Source organism: Camelus ferus, chromosome 22, assembly GCF_009834535.1.
Source record: "Camelus ferus isolate YT-003-E chromosome 22, BCGSAC_Cfer_1.0, whole genome shotgun sequence".
NCBI lineage: Eukaryota > Metazoa > Chordata > Mammalia > Artiodactyla > Camelidae > Camelus > Camelus ferus.
Window position 1 is genome coordinate 22,364,885 of NC_045717.1, and position 22,861 is coordinate 22,387,745.

At 56.7% G+C, this 22,861-nt stretch overlaps 1 protein-coding gene across 8 annotated transcripts; it reads right to left on the minus strand.

Moving 5' to 3' along the window:
- Positions 1 to 194: 194 nt before the first annotated feature.
- On the minus strand, positions 195 to 22,762 carry PNPLA6 (patatin like phospholipase domain containing 6). Of its 8 annotated transcripts, none has more exons than XM_032466234.1 (34): positions 22,663 to 22,762; positions 21,367 to 21,435; positions 20,944 to 21,031; positions 20,728 to 20,810; positions 20,448 to 20,545; positions 18,439 to 18,579; positions 18,187 to 18,346; positions 17,784 to 17,864; positions 17,466 to 17,594; positions 17,021 to 17,101; positions 16,765 to 16,927; positions 16,326 to 16,409; positions 15,909 to 16,018; positions 15,623 to 15,790; positions 15,463 to 15,540; positions 10,398 to 10,603; positions 10,051 to 10,182; positions 9,848 to 9,971; positions 9,282 to 9,395; positions 8,934 to 9,009; positions 7,092 to 7,235; positions 6,799 to 6,862; positions 6,324 to 6,492; positions 5,973 to 6,155; positions 5,729 to 5,847; positions 5,373 to 5,529; positions 4,973 to 5,089; positions 4,820 to 4,889; positions 4,260 to 4,376; positions 2,143 to 2,444; positions 1,181 to 1,297; positions 839 to 935; positions 618 to 727; positions 195 to 489 (listed from the first exon to the last, which is right to left on the minus strand). In XM_032466234.1, exons 2-34 carry the CDS (start codon positions 21,391 to 21,393, stop codon positions 415 to 417), a joined length of 3,984 nt encoding a protein of 1,327 aa, XP_032322125.1. In that variant the 5' UTR covers positions 21,394 to 21,435; positions 22,663 to 22,762; the 3' UTR covers positions 195 to 414. The 8 variants fall into 8 exon arrangements, with proteins under 8 accessions (XP_032322125.1, XP_032322124.1, XP_032322122.1 ...); XM_032466233.1 differs by having other exon boundaries at positions 20,944 to 21,172; XM_032466231.1 differs by lacking the exon at positions 22,663 to 22,762 and having other exon boundaries at positions 7,092 to 7,232.
- Between the last annotated feature and the right edge of the window lie 99 nt (positions 22,763 to 22,861).

Sequence of the window (22,861 nt, forward strand, 5' to 3'; positions counted from 1 at the left end):
GCCCTGTGGCCTGGAGCCTGCAACGAGTGGGGCTACAGGTGAATTCCAGGATGGCCACTCACAGTGGGGGAAGCTCAGCCCAAGGCTGGGACATCGCGACAAGCTCAAGGCTGTTTCAGGCCCTAGCCTCAGCTGTCCTGAGCACGGAAGGTGGAGTGAGGTACCCTCTGAACCCAAAGATGACATAAGGCCACTTCCGAGAGGGAAAGGTTTATTGGAGTAACTGGTCAAAGGTTATCAGTGCAGCGCTGCCCATCCCCTGGGGGACAGGGCAGTCCAGTGTGTGGGCCCTGGGGGCTGGAGGTCACGGAGGACCCAAGGGGTCATAGGCATAGCAGCAGGCAGAGAGGGAGTGAATCATCCCCACAGGGCCCACCCTTAGTCCAGCCCAGGAGAGGACCACTCTCGAGGTCCTCAGGCATCCGTAGCTGAGCTGGGAGGGTCCTGCGGCAGACAGCGCCGGTGCCTGAGAATCGACTTCTCCTCCTCCTGCGGGGACAAGAGAGACCCCCAACATGGGTGTCACACAGCCCAGGACACCGGCACATGTCACGTCACTCAGCACGCATCAGCCTTGTCTTCCCACCTCCTGGGGGCTCCAGGCCACCTGCTCTCACCATCTCAGAGGCAGTGCTGGGGCTCGCGCCCTCGGGAGAGCCCCCTTCGTCCCGCGAGCAGTCGGGTCCCGCGTCTTCCTCGTACTCCGTTAGGCAATCTGACTCCTCCCCTGGAATTGGGGGGTGAGGTGGAAGGGGCTCAGGCTGGTCTGACATCTCCATCCACGGATGCTGACCCCAGGCCCAGCCCCTCTGTCCTGGGGATGCCCTCGGCCCCTCACCATCAGCACAGCCATCTGAAACATAGCTCGTGGGGGGTTCGATCCGGGACACGATCTCTGCCAAGTCGGTGAAGCCGGAGCTGGGGAAGGCGAGCACCTGTGGGGTGGGGTAGGGAGGGGTGCGGGAAGCTCTCAGGGGTCTGCAGGGGCCTGAAGTGTTGGGGGCTGGCAGTGTCCTGTGGGCTCAGAGATTCTGGCAGGAGAGGGCTCTGGTCTGAGGGGCTCAGTGAAACCCAGGGAGGTCTGTGGTCAACTGAGGTTTGCGGGAGACCCAGAGTGGACTGGGGGAATCTGTGGTCAGAGTGGCCCCATCGCAGGAGGAGGAGGAGGTCACAGGCTTACGTCTGCACGGCGGCTCTCATTAAGGTCAGCAGATCGCCGGTCCGTGAGCATCTTTTCAATGATGTCGCCCCGGCTCCAGCCCCCAAACACGGCCTTCCCATACTGGTAGCCCACATCCTGCATGAAACGAGAGGGCTGGGGTCATGTCTGCACACACTTCCCAGCCCCCAGGGATATTCTCCTCTCCCCTGTCCTCTCTGCTTATCTCCAACCTGTCTGCCCCTTCCCTAGCCCTTCAAAGGCCTGACGCTTTGGGGGAGCTGGCATTTGAGGCTAAACCTATTTCAGAGTCATTCACTTGTAGCACACTCACCTCCATGTCTCCTAGCCTGTGCCCCTGCTAGACATTACCGATCAATCTTTACCCATTCTTTCCCCCTCAGCCCCATGCAGTGTGCCAAGTACCAAATGACAGCACAAGCTTATTTCAAGGTCTGCAAATGAGCAGTACACAAGTCAGTGTCACTGTCTCCCACACCCATCACAGACACCGCTAAGCCATCACGGCACGCCTTCCCAGTGAGCCCAGAAAGAGCACCGGACGTCTTTACTCAGGGCTCTGGGCAGCAGCTACTGATCTTTTTCAGCTGGTATGGACACATTTTTCTGGGTCAGTGGCACATTATATGCGGCTCTGTCCAAGTATATCCCAGACTCATGGCAGACATTACTAACTGATCATGGTTCTCAATCCCAGCAACATTGGAAAGGGCATTGGAAATCTACACGGTGCTTCAGGCAGTGCAGCTGGCACATAATGAGAAACTTAGTTCATACACAGCACATGCGCAGCCTCACCCCCTTGCCACACTCACTGCAAACATCACTAATTGATTACCGTTCTATTCCCTACAGAACCCAAATGAAGCCCTAGACTCCTTTCCCTCGTGTTGCTCTGGGCTCTCAGTAGTAAAGCTTTGCCGGCCCACCACACTGGCAGCGAGTCGCTCCCACCCGCTCACATAGATCTGGTCGAACTTCCCGAAGTCCATGGTCTTGAAGCAGTCAATGGGCGGGCGCAGGTACTCGCAGTAGGAGCTGGACTTCACCACCTCCAGCTGCCGCACGCAGGACACATAGGCCAGGCGAGACTGGATTTCAGCCATGTCTGGAACCTTGATCTTGTCTGCCCAGGGGTTCAGCCGCTTCCACAGCAGCCACCAGCCAGACAGGCTGTCCCCGTAGGTGCTGAGGTCCGTCTCGTCCTGGCTCCCCACGTCAATGGCAATGACCGTCTTGGCACCCATGCTGCGGGCGATGTCCGCTGTGGGGCCAGGGGGTCAGCGGGCTGCTCCCCACCAGGACTCGGGCAGGGAAGTTCAACCCAGTCCCACAAGCACCATCATGCACGTGGTCATGCAAAAAAAAAAACCCACGCGAACAACATGCCAGCATACAAAGGGTGTGGAGGGGGTGGGGTCAGATGCCTGCATTGTTTTTAGGTCTGGGGAAGCAGGACCAGGGGAATGGAGAAGGGAGAGGGACAAAGCCACTGGGGAAAGAGACCAAGGTCAGACACATAGGGGACAGAGGCATGGAAGGAGAGAGATGCAGAGAGACAAAGAGTAGTAAGGATGCCAGGAGACAGAGATGAAGGGATGAAAGTCACAGAAACAGACAGAGGCTCAGAGATGCAGGGAGATGAGGTGTGAGGAAACTGACAAGGAGACGTAGGAATAAAGACACAAGAGACAGAGCCGCAGAGAGACACTCAGGGGACCAGAGGGAGCAACGGAGGTTTGTGGGTGAGGAGGAGATATCTATGGCCAGAGATATGGAAGGAGAGAGAATCCAGGTGGAGAGAGAGACCTTGAGACTGTGACAGGAGCAGGACAGAAGGGGGGGTGATGGCCCAGTGAGGAGGGTGCTGTAGCCGTGGGTCCATGTTTGTGTGTCCGTGTGCCCTCCTGAGGGTCCCTGGGGTGGGTCTAGGGGAGCCTGGAGGGATGTGGACAGGGTCCTACAGCCAAGTCCAGCCCCCAAAGACACCTGAGTTTCCGTCAGACTTTGCCCATCTCCCTCACAAGCTGATCTGTGTGTGTGCCTGTGTGTGTGTGTGTGCGTGTGTGTGTGTGTGTGTGTGTGTGCTGTACGCATGCCTGTCAGGTGTGTGCACCTCCTGTCTGTACGTTTGTGAACACACCCACCTCCAGGTGTGCTACACCTTTGTGCACACACCCAGGCCTAACTATTCCTTTCAGTCCACGTGTACCTAGATCAATGCCTGTGTGTTTCCTGTGCATCCACGTGTGCCTGTCCGCCTGTGAGTTTCTGTATAAACCTGCTCATGTGCATGTGGTTGTGTTAGTGTTGGTATCTGCACAAGACACCAGTGGTGGGAGCTGGCAAACTTTCTAAAAAGGGCCAGAGGAAAAATAACTTCGGCTTTGCAGGCAGTGTGGTCTGTGTTGCAACCTCTCAACTCTGCCGCACAGATGCAGCCACAGACAGAGGGGAAGTGACTGGGTGTGGCTGTGTAGGAGTTTATTTACAACATCAGGCAGGGGGCTGGGCTTCTCATGTGGGGTGTAGCTTGCTGGTCCCTGGTCTGCGAGACTGTGAGCATCTGTGTAGCCAGCGTATGCTTGTTTGTGCAGTGTACTTGTGTTTGTACACTTCTGGGTGTGTGGCATTTTAATTTGCAATACTCCTGGCCTCTCATCTACACGCTTCAAGTCCACGGATGGGAAAGAAAGCTTAAAAGTCATGGAGGAGCCCCACCTGTCTGCATGTGCCCACACATACAAGTCTGAGGGTGTGTGTGGGGTGGGCAGAGAGCCTGGCGTGTGAGGACACATGCCGTATGTCATCAACTCCTGTGTTTGTCTGTGCACGTGCATCTGATCACACCTGCCAGATGAGCATCGGTGAGAATGTGTGTGTGAGCACAGGTAGCTGGCGAACATGCCCAGAAGTGACCCCCGCTAGCTGTGTGCTCCTCGCCGTGTGTGTGTATCTATGGCTGCACGTGGGTGCGTCCCTCACCTGCACACCTTCCTGTCCTTGGGTGTCCACACCCACGTGCCCACTACGTGTCCGCCCGGGTGTCCGGGCTCGGGGCGAGTGGGCGGCTACTTGCCTGGCAGGTTGTTGATGTAGCCGCCGTCCATGAGGAGGTGCCCGTCCTTGGGGTCGCACAGTGGCGGCAGGTAGCCCGAGAGAGTCATGCTGGCACGCACGTATCGCCACAGGGAGCCTGCCCGGCGGGACACACAGACACAGACACGCACAGGCACACTCAGACACACTCGGAGGCCCTGCCAGCCCGGTGGGCTCGCTGACCTGGCACGTTGTTGACGTAGCACCCGTCCACCAGCAGGTGCCCGTCCCTGGGGTCGCAGAGTGGGGGCAGGTAGGGGCAGTAGGAGGCGCTGGCCCGGACGTAGCGCCACACGCAGCCTGCGGGGACGGTGTGAGGGGGTGAGGCACCCGACGAGTCTCCTGGCCCCCCCCGAGGACAGACATACCTGGGGCCTCTGGGGCATTAGTGGGTGGTGGTTAGTGCTCGCCAATCAATCAAGGCCAGGACGGAGGGTCACTCATGTTAACAGTGTCCCAGGTGCTCGGCTGCCCCCACCCCCGTACCCACTTCCCACACGGCCACTGTGGTTGTGGTGGGTTCGGCTGGGGGGCACCCACCATCTTTGTGGACACGCATGGCCGAGGCAGTGATGTCCGTGGTCACGTTGAAGTATGGCAGCCACAGGTCCTGCAGGGACAGGGACCAAGGTCCAGGAGGAGTGGGGACTCCTGTGGGGGAGGGGTGGGGGGGCATGGGGGGGATGGGTGCACCTCAATCTGCTTGTCCTGGAAGACACGGTGGACGCTGCGGTTGAAGGCCGACCCCGTGAACATAGAGGTGACAGGGTAGGTGAGGTCCAGCACGGGCTCCAGCACTGAAGTCATGCTCTAGGGGCAAGGGGGCCAGCTGGGGTCAAACAGGAGTCCCTTGGGGTCACTGACCTAGGTGTCCCTAAGGGTCCTGATTGTTCCAGATGGGAGCTAGGGACCAGGATCACTAGCCAGGAAGTCACAGAGGGTCATCCAAGGTCCTGGAGGTATCTCTGTCTATTTGAATCCAGGTGGGGTTCACAGCTTAAGTCAGGAAGGGTCAGGAGAAGCCCAGCAGCCCCTCTGGGATCAAGTTTCAGGGTGTTCCTGGGGTGGGGGATCCCCTCCTTGCAACACACACCTTGGCCCACTCCCGGGCCCGCTGCTTCGTGCGGCTGGCGCTTCGCTCCTCGGCATACAGGGCTCCTATGAAGGAGCCGATAGACGTGCCGCCCACCAGGTCAACAGGGACCCCCGCCTCCTCTAATGCCTTCAGCACCCCGATGTGTGAGCAGCCCCTGCGAGGGGGAGGAGCCCCAATGACTCACTGGGGATATCCTAAGCCCCACCTCCAGGGATCTTCTCCCATCTCCCCCTCAAGCATGGACCTGGTGCCAGCCCCACCTCTATGCCCGCCCCACCTCTATGCCCGGGGAGGAAGCTCCACCCCTCAGGTATCCTGGCCCCGCCCTAGCCAGTGCTGACTCCACCCCTCACCTGGCCCCGCCCCCGCCCAGCACCAGGGCGATGGTGTTGCCTGTGAGCACCCGCGCCAGGCGGGAGAAGTCGCTGTGTTTGTCTGCGCGCCTGGAGAAAACCTTCTCATAAAGCTCGTGCTGGTTTGAGAGGAGACAGAGACGCGGCCCATGAGGATGAGGGCTTAGCAGGCGGCATCAGGACCTGTCCCTGCCCCAACCCCGCTGGTCCCTCAGCCACGCCCCTTGGGTAGAGGGCCCCTCACCAGCTTGGCCGGGCTGCGGCGAGAGAAGAGGCGGCGCGGACAGCGCAGATGCAGGTGTCCCGAGCACCAGCTGCGCATGTTGAGCCACTCCACGGTGCGTGTGGGGCCCAGGCCCTCCTCACGGTGCAGCAGGACCAGCTGCTTGAGGGCACGTACCGCCGTGTTCTCTAGCATCTGCTCCAGCTGCCAGGGAGCGGAGGACGCAAGTCACCAACGCTGGTGGCTTCCTCCCTGCTCCCCACACCTGGTCACCTAGCCCCACCGGCTGAGGGTGCATGTGGCCCGGAGCAGGCACTGGGAAGGCAGGGAGTGGCGTCCTGGGGATGGGGTCACTGTGCATGGTCTCCAGACCTGGCCCAGCGTGGGCTCCTGGTCGCCCAGGCCGACGATGAGGATGCAGTCGGCCTGGCGCAGGCAGCGCACGGTCCAGGGTGTCAGCGATGCGTCGGTCTGGTAGAGCACTATGCGGTGCGTGTCCTCCTGCTGCGCCAGCCACCCTGACAGCCGGAATTCTTGGATGCTAGGGGTGGGGTGTGGGGAGTATCATCCAGGGGCTGATCAAGGGTCCCATGTCCCCAGAGACCATGCAGCTCCATTGCTGTGGGGAGGGGGACTTAGACATCCAAGCCCTCCTAATATGTCTGTACCCTGGATTCACCCCATGGTCTCCCCGCCTCCCCAATGACCAGATGGCTAAGGCACACGTTCCTTGTTTCACAATGTGGACTGGAATAAGGTGAAAGACTTCTAGCCTTCAAGCTCATCCCTCATGAGCGCACCCCCCCCCCACTGCCACCCTGCACCCTCTTGCACCGCCAGCACACACCTGTCCAGTGCAGAGGCTCCCAGGCGTGCCCGGATGATGTCACTGTTGAGGAGGAGTGTGGGGCCTGGGGATGGGGGAGGAAGGGGGTTTAGGAACCCAGGTCAACAGAGCTGGAGACCTCTCCCAGAAAAGAATACCACCCACTCTGCTCCCATGACCCTGTTCCAGCCCCTCACCCCGACCCAAGCCACCCAGGCATCTCCATTCATTGGCCAACACTCTCCCCCAACATGCACCTTCCCACACACAGACCACAAAGTCCTGTCTTTGCCCACGCCCAGTCCCAGACTGACCAATGGCTTGCAGAGCATGCTGCAGCTCCAGCATGAAGGCCACCATGGGCACCTCGGCACACACGGGCAGCACTGCCACCGTTGCCAGATTGCTGGCTGGGTTGGTGAGTTCCGAGTGAGGGGGGACACCCAGTCCCGAGCCTGCTGAGACCCCAAAGGATGGTATTTGCTGGGCAGTCCTGTGTCTGGAAAGGTCGACTCTCCATCTTCACAGAAATCCCTGCCCCTGGTCCCTCAGCTGAGGCTTAGTGATGCCATAGTGAAGGTCCTGGCCTCAATCCTGGGCCCACAGCCTCAACCACTATCCTTGATAAGACCAGGCCATCTGACCTTTGGTTCTGGCCCAATCTCCTCAATGAGCTCCCTTACACAATTCTACAACCATTCCTGTCTTCCACTCTGCCTCTGCGGACCCATCTGGGCCCTTACCCCATTCTGACCTTGGTACCTCTGTCCATGGAAGGGATCTGAATGCAAAACTAGACAGAAATAAATACGTTTTTGACCCATCTACTGCTTCCCAGCTCCTCCACTGACACCTCAAACCAAGCCACCCACTCCCATCTCTTGACTGGACTCTCACTGCTTCCTCCCCTCCAACTCTTCCCATAACAGTATGAATACGCTCAAATGCCTTTGGCCTCCAGCCCTTGCGCCCATCCTCCCCCTCACTCACTTTCCTCCTTGAAGCATTTCAATACCACCAAACCCCGTAGGCTGAGCCATCAGAGTTCTCTTCAGTGTCTGGCCCCATCTCATTTATCAAGTCTCAGCTCATTGTCCTCAGAAAAGCCTCCCTCCGCCTGCAAGTCACATACCATCAAGATCCTCTTTTGTTTTCTTCACAGTACTAATCAGACATTGTATTCTTTCTTCGTATTTTAAAAACTAGGTCTTGCTTGCTGTAATCTTCCCTAGGGCCCTTGTTTGTCTCTAAACTCTCCCATCCCTGTGTCCTGCACAGCGCTAGGCATGGACTGACTAGGTGCTCACAGGAAACTTCCTTTTCTGTAGAGCATCTACAGAAAAGTTCTAAAGAGTCTGAGATCTTAAAGTCCCTGCCCCTACAGCTGCCACAGAACCACACCAAGGTTGGCCCTGGCAGCCAGGTGGGGTTGAATGGGTATTTGTGCGCCTGGCGCAGGACTGGAGGGAAAATCTGTCCGGGAAGACCCTGGGTGTGGGGGCAGTTCTTGGCCATGGCTCACCCCCGCCCCTACGCTGGGGATCCCGGTGGCGGGGCCGATGGGAAAAAAGGAGTAGAGGTTGCTGGGCTGGTCCAGGGTCAGGTCGCCATAATGTGGACCCTCAGGTCCGTATATTTCTGTACACTTCGAATCTGTTTCCCAGTGTATCCTAGCTGATGGAAACTAGCATGCCCTGGGAAGGGACCCACACCTGCCCTACTCGCCGGAACTGGGAACCACAACTCCCACACGCCAGTAACCTACGAAGCCACTTCCCAACATGCCCTGGGCCCCCAAACATCATCCCATAGACTATATTTCCCCAAGCACTTTAGGCCTCCATCTCCCGGCAAGGCCTGACACCCAGAGCCAAGCTCTTCCCTAAAGACTCGGCCTCTCAGCACGACTTATATTTTGGATTCCAAGAATAAGCACGCCCTGGAGCTAGGACTTGGAGCCAACCCGAACTCCACCCGCGCGCATGCACCGGAACTCAGACACCCACCTACTTCCTGCTTCAAGCCCCGCCCAGGGCGTAGTATACACGCTGGACTCCATTTCCCAGGATGCCCTAGGCTCATGGCTCCCTCTCTCAGCACCAGCTAGGCTGTTGGACTACAACCCCCAGCATTCCCGGGCGCCAGCAGGCTCTCACCTGGGAAGGGTCCTTGCAGCTGCTGCAAATTCCCCAGAATTTTCTGGCTCAGCAGATGGATGAGGCGGGTCACGACCTGCGGCGTTGGAGGCCGGTGGTCCAGTGACACTGGAGGAGCAACTGGGCGAGTGCCACCTTTCCCTCCTCCACCATGTCGCCTGGGTCCCCGTTATCTGGGCCACATCCCGAGCCTCGCTCTCACTCAGAGGCTTCACAACCTCCCTAAGTCTCCACCCGCATCCGAACCGCCTTTCTACACTTTAGGCCTTGCCTCCTCTGGGGCCCCGCCCCCACTGCCATCTATCCCGCCCCAATTAGGAAAACAGCCCACAACCCAGTGAACTGCACCTGCGGGTACCGACGTTTGATGTGGCCTAGGGTGCCCTCGGGGAGTTTGGCCAGCTCCGTGTCACGCACCGCGTGCACCGTCGTGGCGCGTGGCTGCCTTGTCAGTGCCTCCACCTAGGGGATTGCGTGCATGATCAGGGCTGCTTGGGCCAGGAGGCTGATAGGTAAGGGGGAGGACGACCGTGGGTGCAGAGAGGAGGCGGTACTGTCCTACTCAGAGAGTCCCCAGAGATGGGGGTGGAGAGAACTAAGCCTCACTACCCATCTCAGGGCTCTAGGGAAAGGGAGAGGGCAATGATCCGCACCGAGCAAGGTCCCTCTTCTGATGGAGAGAGGTCTGGGAACGGAGTCAGATCAGACCCACCATCCTGATGAGGTTGTCCCCACCACCCCTACTCCCACCCCAGCCCCATGGAAAGGAGCTGGAGAAAGTGGATGGTGAAAGGTCAGAGGTAGGGGAGGGCGCGCTCACTACCCCATCAGATTACTCGGGGTGGCGTGTAAGTTGAGGGTGGGGGAAACCGGACTGGGAGAAGTCAGAGCTTAGTGAATGGGGCCGCGCTCACCACTCCTATGAGATCCCCGCGGCCATACTCGCCCACCAGCTCCTTCTTGCCGCTGCCACGCTGGATAACACTGCGCAGCCGCCCATTGAGCACGATGTAAGTGCAGTCGGAGCGGTCGCCCTGCCTGGGGTGGGGGCGCGGGTCAGACAGTAGGGGCCGTGGTAGACGAGGCCCGAGGGGCGAGGTGGAGGCGGGGGCTGCACCTGTATAGTGCGCGTCCCGCCTCCACTGCCGTCCAGTCAATGGCAAAGTCCATCTGGCGCACAAAGGGCGACATCCTCGCGGCTACGGTGTGCGCGGCGCTCAGCACCACACTGGGCTGGGCACGCATGATCCTGTAGGCGAAGAGGTGGGTGTACATGGGCCAGGAGCGCCCTGGAACAGCCCTTAGGGAGTGGAGAGGGCGGTGATGGCCTGAAGGTGGGCCAGGAAGGGCTCAAAGCTGCCCTAGATGTTGGGTATTCAGAGGGATGGCCTCACTCAAGGCAGGATGGAGTTGGTCAGGGCCCTCTGAGCATCACTCCCACCCCAACATCGGGCCCAGTCGTACTCATAGAAGTCGGACTTGGAGATCCGCAGAAAGGTGCAGTCGCGCTGGGCTCGCAGCGTGAAGATGAGGGGCTCGCCGGTGAGTACCGCCAGCTGGCCCACCAGCTCTCCAGGCTGTGCCACGAACAGGCAGACGTCCTCGGCCTTGTCTATCATGCGCTGGTAGACGTGCAGGCAGCCCCAGAGCACGAAGTGCAGGCTCACATCCTGCGGGGCAAGGGCCAGGAGGTAGGCTCAGGGGCAACACCCCGCCCACAGTTCAGGTCAATACACTTCATAGGAAAGGTTAAGGAAGGAAAAGCTGGAGGAAGTGAAGCTTTTCCCTAGCACTGAGCTGAGCAGTATGTGATTCCCATTGGGCACCCAGAGCAGGCATTGCTAATCAATCACCCAACTCAGCCCAGATTAAGGCCCATGGATTCCACACAGCCAGCAAGAGGCTGCGAAGACTGGCTCACAGGAGCGTAGCTGAGCTTAAATCCTCTTTGCTTGTGCCGGGCAACTGCATAGCCACATAGAAAAGAATAAAGGTGGATCCGCACCTTACGCCATATCAAAAAGGATCAAAGACGTGAATGTGAGAGCTTAAACTATAAAACTCTCAGAAGAAAATACAGGGGTCAATCTTGGTCACCCTGAATTTGGCAATGGGTTCTTGGATATGACCCTAAAAACACAAGCAACAAGCTGAAAAATAGATAAACTATAGACTACATCAAAAGTAAAAAATTTGAGCTTCAAAGGACTCTATCAAGAAAGTGAAAGGACAGCCCACAGAGTCTAGGAGAAAATATTTGCAAATCATATATCTGCTGAGGGTCTGGTATCCAGAATATGTAAAGAATTCTTACAACTCAGTAATAAAAAGACAAATAACTCAAGTAAAAAATGGATAAAGGCTCTGAATAGACATGTCTCCAAAGAATGTCTATGAATGGCCAGGGAGCATGTGAAAGGATACTCAACATCAATACTCACTGGGGAAATGCAAACCAAAACCACAATGAGAAGCCACTTCACACCCACTAGGATGGCTAGAATCAAAAAGTGTCAGAGAGGATATAAGAAATTGGAATCTTTATACACTGCCGGTGGGAGTGTAAAATGGTGCAGTCACTGGGAAACAGTCTGGCAAAAATTTAAAACAGTCCTCAAGGAATTAAAAATAGAGTTGTAATAGCCAAGACACGGAAGGAACCTAAATGTCCGTTGGCAGATGACTGGATAAAGATGTGGTATATACACAATGGAATATTACTGTGACATAAAAAAGAATGAAATCATGCCATTTGTAGCAACATGGATGGATCTAGAGATGATCACGCTAAGTGAAGTAAGGCAGGCAGAGAAAGACAAATATTGTATGACATCACTTGTATGTGGAATCTAAAAAATGACACAAATGAACTTATTTACAGAACAAAAAACAGACTCACAGACATAGGAAACAAACTTACGGTTACCAAAGGGGAAAGGGGGACGGGGAAATTAGGAGATTGGGATTAGCAGATACAAACTACTATATACAATATAGATAAACAACAAGGTCCTACTATAAGCACATGGCACTATATTAAAAGTCTTGTAATAACCTATAATGAAAAAGTATATATATATATATATATATATATACACACACACATGTAACTCATTCATTTTGCTGTACACAAGAAACTAACACATTGTAAATCAACTACACTTCAATAAAAAATAAATAAATGAATAAAAATAGAGTTGCCATATGACCCAGCAATACAACTCCTAGGTATCTACCCAATGGAAATGAAAACGTGTCCACACAGATCTTTGTACGTAAACGTTCATGGCTGCATTACACAGAATAGCCAAAAGGTGGACATAACTCAATGTCCATTCAACTGATGAACGGAGAAACAAAATGCGGTCCGTCCACACAATGGAATAGTACTCAGCTGTAACAGAATGAGGCACTGACGACGTGGAGGAACCCTGGAAACATCATACTAAGTGAAAGACGCCCAGCCACAAAAGGCCCCATGTTGTAGGATTCTATTTATATGAAATGTCCCGAATGGGCAAATCTATAGAAATGTGTAAGAGCAGTAGTTGCTTAGGGCTGGGGCTGGTCAGGAGGTAGGAGATTGATGGCTTAAGGGTATAGGGTTGCTTTTCAAGATGCTGTTCTAAAATTGACAGTGGTCGCTGCGCACCTCTGAACATACTAAAAGCCACTGAGTTGGCCGATCTCCCTTCTGAGTGAGATGGACTGCCCTCTATCTGTGGAGTGTGTAATTACTTTTACTTTAAACACCCAACCCCGTGGCCTTTCTCTTGCCTTCTGAAACAGCCAGCACTTTCCCTATGGAGTATGTATCTCTCTAAATAAATCTACCTTTACTCAAAAAAAAAAAAAAAAAAACAACACCCAAGAAAAAAACCCACTGAGTTGTACTCCTTAAATGGGTAAATTGTATAAAATACGTGAATTGTGTCTCAATAGAACTATCACCAAAAAAAAAAAAAAAAAAAATCTCCTTTGCTCCCAGTTCCCTTCCATCCCTGTTGATTTCCTCGTTTCCTAGAAATGGACTATCTCTACCACAGGATATTTGCACAACCTGCACCCTCTGCCTAGAATGCTCTTTCCTTCCCCTTGCACCTAATTAATTACTCCTCATTCTTCCTCCTTCGCTGGAGGCCACTTCCTCAGAGACACTGCCCTGCCTAGAACAGTCTTGTAGAGCTGAGAACATCTCCTTGTAGCATGAAGCAAGTGTGATTTTACAACAATCTATGTAAACCTTTGAGTGTAATGTCTGTCAGAACTGTGAGCTTCCCTAAGGCAGGGACCCCACTGGTGTTTACTGCCTGTGCCACAGGCAGCACAGGGTCCGGGACATCTGTCCAGCAGAGCCTGGGACATAGCAGATGCTCAGTTCGCGGGTGCCCCTGTCCCGTCTGGTTAGCCTGCCCCACTGGACACCTCTCTGTTCCACACTTTTAAATAAAGAACTGAAACTCCCAGAGACAGACAGATTCCTTCCTCATCCATCACACAAACCTGTCTGATATCCTACATGGCCCCAGTGAGCGCCAGAACACTGCAAGGACCCCCTGGGAGGGTACAGCCCCAAGAGACAAATAAACATGCTAGAACCTCCTAAGACAGAATTTCCAGACTGCATCTGGGACATGAACAGGAGTGACTAACATCAGGCTGTCCTCACATTGAGAAGAGTGTTTCTTTGCTGCAGGACTTCTCAGAACCTTGAATGTGCTAATGATGTTCACTGCGAGCTTCTGAGAAGGGATTAAGAGAGCCAGCGTTTCCCAAACCTATTTGACCCAAATCCCTTGTGATGTAGGCGTTCCATGAAATACACTTTGGGAAACGTTTGTGTAGAGTAGGGTTCCTCAACCTTGGCACTGTTGACATTTAGGACTGGACAATTCTGTTGTGGGGGGCTGGCCTCTACATTCTTGCATCCCTGGCCCCATGAGATGCTGGTACCACCCTCCCAAGTCAATCAAAAATGTCTTGACCTTGCCAAACATCCCCTGGGGGGCAGAACTGCCCAGGGTTGGAAACTCTTGGGGTCAAGTTTCAGAGGGGGCACAGCAGAGGAACGTTCTTAACAAAGTCCTGAAGGCCCCAGGAGCCTAGAGCGGCCACAGAGCAGCCTGGTCTGGCAGTGGGCTGGGGCTGGGGCTGGGGCTGGGATGTGCTAAGCCCAGCAGAATCGCCCAGATAAGCAGGGCCCAGGGCCCCCTTTAAGAGCCCTGGCATGACAACACTTCCTCAGCCAGTCCTCCGAGAACCTCAAACGGCTGGCACAAAACTTCCTCTGCAGTGGGGGAGGTAGAGCTCAGTGATGAGAGTGCGTGCTTAGCATGCACCAGGTCCTGGGTTCAATCTTCAGTACCCCCATTAAATAAATACATAAATAAATAAACCTAATAACCCCCCCCAAAAAAAGCTCAAAAATTCCTCTGCAGAAAGGAGCCCCCACTGCAACAAGTAGCTTGAGGTGACAACTGAATCAACCGATCAAGTGATAAAGCAATGACCCAGCCAGCTAACAGAGGGGGACATCCCTACCCACTCCTCCAAGCCCAGGCCTCCCTCCCCCAAGCCTGGGGAGCTGCTTCGGCCTCAATGCCTGAGTCATGTCACCCCCGAGTCCCCCAAACCCACCCCACCCTGCTGTGAGCCGCTGCCCCAGCCCTATGCTGGCTGGTCACCCTTGCAAACCTTAGCAGCTCAGAACTATTTCCTCTTTAATCCTCACAAATTCTAGCGAGTAGTTACTGCTATGAGCTCCATTCCCCAGGAGAGGAAGATGAGAAGTTTCGAGATGATTCACCCAAGGTCACATGGGGAGTCGGGGTAGAGTCTGGATTTCAACTCTTGGCTCCCTCCCTAGCCCTCCTCCTCTGTGCTCCTGGACTGTGACATCATGACTGGCCTCAGTTTCCCTGGATGGAGGATGGAGGGATCATGGGATTCAGTCTCCTACACCTCCTGCGTCCTGCCAGGAGGCACTGAAATCCAGCTTGCGGGGCTGGTTCATGGCCTCCAGGTCCAGATTCTCATCTGTACCCATTTTCTGAGCACCCACCCCAGCAGGGACCCAGAACAAGAAACAGACAGCATCAGAGTCTGTCAGAGTTGAAGGGGCAGAAAACAGAGGTTGCGGGAAAGGCCAGGGCAGGTGAGAGGGGTTAAACGGGGTGGGAGGAGGTCCCAGTGTAACGCGTTCAGGAGTTGGAGGTGAAAGGTCAATAGACCCGGAGGACATGGGGTGGGAGGGCTGGAGTCAGAGGCACAGAATCCGAAGGTAAGGGGTTGGAAATCATAGACCGAGAGGTCTACATGTAGGGTGAAAAGGCAAGGGTCAGAGGTCAGACAGACAGGTCTTGGGTCAGAGGTGCACAATTAGAGGGAGAGGCAGGGGAGGGTGTAGCTCAGTGGTAGAGCTCTTGCTTAGTGTGCATGAGGTCCTGGGCTCAATCCGCATTAATAAATAAATAAATAAACTTAATTACACTCCCTGCCCAAAATAACAGAGGTCAGGGGTCAGCCTCACCTGGTCCCCTTGGCGGGCAATGATGGTGCCGGCTTTGGCATGATGCAGCAAGACTCGGCTATTCAGGAGGGAGGGGTCCTGGGGAAGAAAGGGGGTTGAGACCGGCCCAGCCAGGCCTCCCCACCCCAATCTGGTCCCCCAGACCTGCTTGGCTGCCTACCTCAATCCGCATCAGCTTGGCCAGCTCCCGCTTTGCTGCCTCAAAGATGCTGCTTGTTTGGCGGCCCTGGTAGGGCCCGAAGGGGCACCCGCCAGTGGCCGACTCATCCTCACAGTAGCTGTACTCACAGGCGCCTGCCGGCTGCTCCCGGAGCTCCTGAGTAGGTGTCTGTGTGGGACACAGCCTGTGACCACCACCCACTTCCTCCTCGGGGACCTCCACCTTTGGCCAAGCCAGGGTCCTAGGAGGGGGTGGGGGTGGGGTGGGGGAGTGGGCAAGGCCTCACCCGAGCAGGGGTTGCCTGGGGTGCCCCTGAGGCCTCTTCCTGCAGGGACACGGAGATCCGGCCACGTTCATATGCCATGTCGAAGTCTGAGCGGGGGCCACCCTGCAAGCCTGCGGTGGGCAGGAGGCAATAAATGCAATAAAGATGAGAGTGACCGTGGCCGGAGTCTCAGCAGCCACTACCTGCGTACCACAGACCATGTCTGTACAGACGTGACTGCTCAGTCACTGCAGCCCCCCTCGGAACCCTCCTCACCATGGTTGGGAGGGCACCATCTCAAAGGGGACCCGCAGAAAGAGTCATGAACAAGGGCTGCCAATGTTCCCATTTTGCAGATAAGAAAAATGAAGGCTGGCAGCCTTCGCATTCAACCCAGAAGCTCGATGGCCTCCCGCTTCTCGACCCAGTGCCCCAAACCTGAGATGTCCACTGGCATGGAGATGCAGCGACTTAGCAAGGGGGCTGAGGGGGCTTCCAGGGATGTGGGCTTCACTGGGTCCCCTGGGGAGAGACATGTATTCAGGCTCCTTCCCCTCAGAGCCCTCAGGTCTAGAGCTAGGATTAGGGGCTGCGGAGCTGAGGGGGGCCTGGGGAGGGGTTAGCTGAATCCCTGGGGAGTGGGGGACTAGGAGAAGCGATTCCAACGGACCCATGGAACTGAGGCCAGGGGTCCTGGGGGACCAGACAGGAGTCAGACCTGGGTACCTAGCTAAGGGGTCCCTGGGAGGCTGGGCAGGTCAGGTGCGAGTCTCAGAGGAGCTAAGAAAGGGACTGGGGGCAGAGGCTGGGCTTCCTGGGACAGTGGGCTGGGCCAGCCTAGGGTTCCTGGGGGCCAGGGAGGGGTCATCCTGGGTACCTGCAGGTCCGGGCAGTGGAGCACCAGTGGGGTCAGGTGGCCGGCCAGGGGTCTCCCTTGGCTCCTCAGTAGCTGAGGTGCTGGCCACCCGCTTGGAGCCACGCACTGGGCTGGTGCGGGATGGGAGGCCCGGGCTGGGGAAGAGGCGCAGAGGCTGGATCTCCTGGAGGCAGAGAGGATCCTGGCAGCGTGTCCTGGGAGGCAGGCACCAGGCACCACACTCCATGCCAGCCCGGGTGCCCTCCCCGCAACTCACATGGCTGAAGAGCTCGTTGGTCAGACCCAGGTAGTTGTGAAGCGCCAGGAAAGTGACCCGCTGCAACCTCACCATGATGATCTGCGGGGGCGTGGTTGGCAGAGGAGGGGCAGGGGAGAAAGAGTGTGAGCCTCAGGAGAAAGTTGGGACCTAGCATTAACGGGGTGGGGCCACAGAGAGGGAGAAGGAGATGGAGTGAAGGTCAAGTTGGGGAGTAGTAAGGGGCTGGGCAGGGCCCGAGGAGCTGGGGAGAAAGCCACAATCAGGTGGCAGAAGCCAGGGGAGACAGGGCGGAGGGAGCTGATGGGAGGAGTCAGGGGAGCCAGGGAGGGCTGGCTGCTCAGGGCCGATAAACACAGCTTGAGGGCCCATGGACGGCTGGGTCCCAGCCCACAGGAGGCTGTGATGGGCAAGGGTTGGTGGAAGGAAGTGGACGGCCACTGACCTGCACCACTCGCACCAAGCTCTCGGGGTACTTGGTGAAGACGGCTGAGAAGGCCTCCACCGGCAGCCGCAGCACCGTGGAATCTCGGGCCGCTCGGGCGGACACAGTACGCTGGGGGTGCTGGTGGCCCTGGGGGCACAGGGGTTGTGACGAGAATGAAGGTCAGGGGCTGTGAGCCCCCTCACGGCTCCCCCAACCTTTCCTGATGCCAGTGCATTGAGGGACCACTGGCAGCATCACGGATGCGTCAGAGATTGGGGCCCTCAGAGTGTGTCCTCCTCTCCTGCCTCCCCACTCCCCTCCATAGTGGTCACTCACGGTGATGACATCCAGGATGCTTAGAAGGCTGTTGACACTGTCCCCAGGAACCACTTCCTTCACCACACACTCCTTCCCATCCTGAGACACGGGGGCGGCCACTGATCAGCGCTACCTCTGCCCTGCCAACTCACTTTCCACCCCCTGATCACGCCCCTGGTCCTCATTCTCACTCACCCCAGTGATGGCTGACCCCCCGACCCCAGGGAACCTTCTGACCAGCATTCACTTCCTAGCCATCGCTAACCCCAACTACTGACTGTGTACACCACCCCACACGCCCTTGGGCATCCATCCTGACTCCTGCCGGCTCATCTCAAAAGACCACCAACCCTGCTGACCAAAAGCAGTGCCCATCCCCAGCACCCGTCACCCGCAGGGTCCCCAGGGGCGGCCCACTCACAGGTCCCGGCAGACAGAGCTCCAGCAGCCCGTCCTGCACCACGTAGATGCTGGCGTCGGGCTGGCCGGGCCGGAAGACGTAGTCACCCTGGCCGAGACGCTGGAAGACCATGTGCCGGCAGAGCTCCAGGAAGAGCGGCTTCTCGAAGTGGCCCAGCACCCTGCCGGACAGGGAGAGGGGAGAGGGGAGATGCAGGTCAGGACAGCCCCAGCTCTGCAGCACCCCTGCCCCCGCCTGCGCCCTGACACTGACCGGACGTTCTTCAGCATGTAGAGCACCTCGGAGGGCAGGTGGGAGTTGGCCAGGTCACCCTCCGTCAGGTCAGCCTCCAGCACGGAGGGTGGCGGCTCCTTCCGCTGCAGCGTTGGCGCCTCTTTCTGGATGCGCAGGATCCTGGTGGGAGGAGAGGGGTGCGGGGGTGGGGAGCAGGGAGAGAGCTCAGGCAGACATGAGACCCCCACAGAGCCCTCCCCCGGGGTCTCTAGAACAGGGGTCAGCAGCAAACTCTGGACAGCCAGTCAAATCAGGCCCGCAACCTCTTTTTGTAAATAAAGTTTTATTGGCACTCCGCTACATTCATTCATTTACATGTCATCTGTGGCTACAACATCAGCGCTGAGTAGTTGCAGCAGCATTGTATGCAGCCTGCAAAGCCCAAGATGCGGTCCTATAAAGAAAAAACTTTCTGACCCTTGATGTAAAACCCTGAGATCACCCTCTACTAGTCACAGGTTCCTTAGTTGGACCCTCTAGTTAGGCAGAACCCTGACATAGCTTCCAAGATAGGGGCAGATCCCAGAAAAAGCACCTCTGTTTTGCCATGGGACCCTAAAGATAGCCTGTCTAGCAATCATAGACTAGGCTCCTGATAGAGCCTCCCTCATGTAGGCAGACCTCCGGGGGAGCTTCCATTCAATCAGGAGACCCCAGACACAGCCTCTATGCTCTTTGCAAAGATTGCTCAGATGGCCTTTCCTTCCAAGTCTCAGACAACCCTGAGACAGCCCCTCTGATGGTTACAGAGACGCCTGAGATAGCCCTTGGTACATGTGGAGAATCCAGGTACAGCCCCTCAGCTAATCATGGGCCTGGGGGAGCTCCTCCCCCAAGTCACAGTTAATATTGAGACAGTCCATCCACTGGTCACAGGATGCCTGAGGGAGACTGTCCAGTATGAGCAGACCCCTGAGTTAAACTCCATGTTATAGAGGAATCCAGAGATGGCTCCCCTTCTGATCAGGGAGGTCCTTGGGCTAGCCCCTTGCCCAGGTCAGAGAGAGCTGAGATAGCCCTCTCAAGGCCATGACGACACCAGGGTAGCTCCTCGAAGGTGTACAGACATGGAGATGGTCCCCACAAGGTGGAGAGATACGAGATGTAGACCCTCAATGGATCATAGAAAATCCAGCTCCTCTTTCTACTCAAGTCATACAGAACGGTGTGACTGCACACACCTGCTGGTGGTGGACAGCTGTGACGTGGCCCCTCAGTGTGAGGAGAACTTGAGACAGATCTTCAAGCAGACCCTATGACGTCAGGAGACCCCAGAGTCAGCTCTCAACTTAAAAAGATCTGCAAGGAGATTCTTTTGTGTGTGTGTGTGTTTAATTATTGTATTATTTAATTACTTAATTTTGGCAAGGGGGGAGGTAATTGGGTTTATTTATTTTTAGAGGAAGTACTGGGGATGGAACCCAGGACCTTGTGCATGCTAAGCATGGACTCTATCACTTGAGCTACACCCTCCCCTGCAAAAAGATTCTTGAGATAACTACTGGGGAACAGAAACCCCAGACACAGCCTCCTTAGTGTGGGAAGAACTCCAAGGGAGGTGACATAGAGAGATGCTTTCTGATGGAGAGAGATCCTTGAGATAACCCCGAGGGACAGCTCCTCGAGCAGGTCACAGAAACACCCTGAGATAGCCCCAGTGAGACACCCTGGCATAAATCCTCTCACATGGGGAGACCCCAGATTTGACTCCTAAGTGTCCAAAGAGACATCCGAGATAGTGATCAGGAATTAAATAACTCACAGATAACCCAGTGGTAGGGGAACATCACTTTCTGAGAAAGCCCTCAGGGGACAGAGGCAGCCTGTCTGGTGCAGAACTCTGGAATAGTCCCTCTAATGTGGGACGACTCCTAAGACAGTCCGTAGAGTTCAAAGAAGATACACCCTTCAGTGTGGGGGTGTGGGTTGATCACTCAAAAAGCCCCAGACATAGCCCCCAGCACCACGTACACCCAGCACATCCTTACTTCTTGGCAATGTTGAGCATCTTAAGTTTCTTCTTCATGCGTGGCCGCGAAGTGGTGGAGACGGAGGCGTCCACCAGGGAAGAAGTGGATTGTGACACCTGGGAGGATTAAGGGTGGGGTGGGGAGATGCGTCAACTGCCATTTCAGACCCTAGGGAAGAGAGGGTGCATATCCAAAGGCCCTTGATCAAGGAGGAGGGCGCGCTTACTAAGAAGTGTAACTAAGGAAAGGGCAGGGCCTCTGCGTGGCCAGCGGGAGCCCCATGCGGTCCCAGACTTACCTTCCGCATAATCTTCCGGCCATAGAAAAGCACTTTGTCTCTCTTCCGGAACCGATACCGCGGGCCATCCGGGGCTGGGGTTTCTGGGGAGTAAGTGCAGAGAGGGGTATTCTGAGTTCTACGCACACTCCGCACGGCCAGAGACCCGGACGCTGCGCGCAGTCTCCAGCAGATCCCCACCCCTCAGCCTCCCCAGAAGGCCCTCCGGGTCCTCACTCGGTACTCGAAGCCTCCGCACCAGCAGGAGGATGAGCACGGCCGTGACCAGCACCACAACTCCAGCCCCGATCATCACGCCCAGCACCTGCGGGACGAACGGTACTGGCTGCGCATCACATCCTCGTCCCGCCAAGCCTTCCTCGGGGGCCGGGACGCCCTGGACCCCTTCCCGCCGAGCCAAGTCCGCCCCCGAAGTCACAGCCCGCTCGGGCCTCGATGTCTGCATCTGCAAAACGGGCCAGCGCTGCTCTCTCCGGTGGGGCACAACTCTTTCTAAGGGCTCGGCGGCCCGCAGCGCACGCCGGGAAACGTAGTTCCGCCTGAACAGACGCATTCTGGTTCGCGCGGGACGGTGTTCATGCGCGCTGAGCACGTCGGGAGTTGTAGTCCCCGCGGCTCCGCACAAACCCCAACTCTTACCATTCCTGTTTGCAGCGGGGCCTCCATTAGTTGCTTCAGGCTGAGCGACAATTCTGGTAGTCCGGAGTCCTGGAGAATAAGAAGCGGGAGGAACCCGTAGCGAGTCATCTCCCTGGGCCCGCCCCTCCCCTGCTGCAAGCCCCGCCCCTTAGCACAAGCCCTGCCCCCTTCGTGCCGGCTGCGGGGGCAGCTTCTCTGCAGGGTGGGGGGACGGCTGGGGGTGCTCTTTGGACCAGAGGGGTGGGGTAGATTGACCTGGGGCCCGGACTAAGGAGTGAGGTGGGTCCTGGGCTCCCCGCGAGGCTCCTCTACCTACGCACCGGGCCGACCAGATGTTCCACTTGCCTACCCAACCCTGGGACCAAAGGGCAGGCGGCTGGACACCCACTGTCACCAGACAGCGAACAAGTCCCTGAAGGGTTTGACTCCCTCCAGCACGTGGCCGCCTCCCCAGCCTCTGCGGGATTCATCAGTCCTGGACCACGGACTCCTAGGCCACACCCCCGCAACCCCTGCGATGACTGGATGCCCCACCCCAGGAAAACTGGGCTCACGAGTCATGGGGTCGAGGAGATGCCTGGCTCCCGGCCCAAGCCTGGCTCCGGAGAGACCTAGGGTCGGGGGCACGCGAGAGTGCTGCAGGGAGCTCCAGCACAAGGGATCGTAGGGCAATGCCACGGTCTCAGAAAGACCCTGGGGCGCTCGGAGTAGGGTGGGTCCTCAAGGTGTTACTGGTTGATGCTGTAGATTTACTGTCACGTAATAGTAAAGTTATGGGGTCTCGGATGGTGCGGAGCATCACTGGGTCTCTGGGAACCATGCTGGCGCCATTGCTGGGAGACAACCAGGGACGCTGTAATTCCCGGGGGTGGGGGGGGGGTGTCACTGTAAAGTTAAGAGATTCTGAGGAATATAGGGCTATTACTGGGAAAACCAGGCGCTGGGTGGGCATGTCCCTAGAGTCTTTCAAGCATGATACTGAAGAATGCTGGAATATTACTGAGACTTTCTGGGAGGCTGAGGCTGTTTCTCTCGCCATTAGAGTATTAATGGAAATTTGGGGGAGTTACTGGGCCTTTGAGACGTTACCTAGTTACCCGCGGGGTACTAGTCCCCTTCTACCTTCGGGCACACCTGGATACCGGTGCGAAAACACCTGCCGGGAGCTGGGGAGATGGAAGCGTCAAAGTCGAGAGCTACCGGGAATCGGCGGAGGACAGATCTTGGTAAAGCCAAGGGCTCGCTAATGACCCTTGAACGACCGCCTCTGCGGGGGCGAAGGAAACCCAGACTCACCCAGGGGCCCGCAGCCGGGGTCCACACTGCGCCAACTCCGCTAGCGTTCAGCCCATTGCCGCAGGCGCGGCCCCTTTAAATTATTCACGGCAGGGCGCGCCACAGCCCCGCCCCCCGCCATGACTGGAAGGTCTCGCGGAGTCCGCCACGCTAAGTGTGGCGACGCTTTAAAGGGACCGAAAGCCAGTTGGCGCAGGGA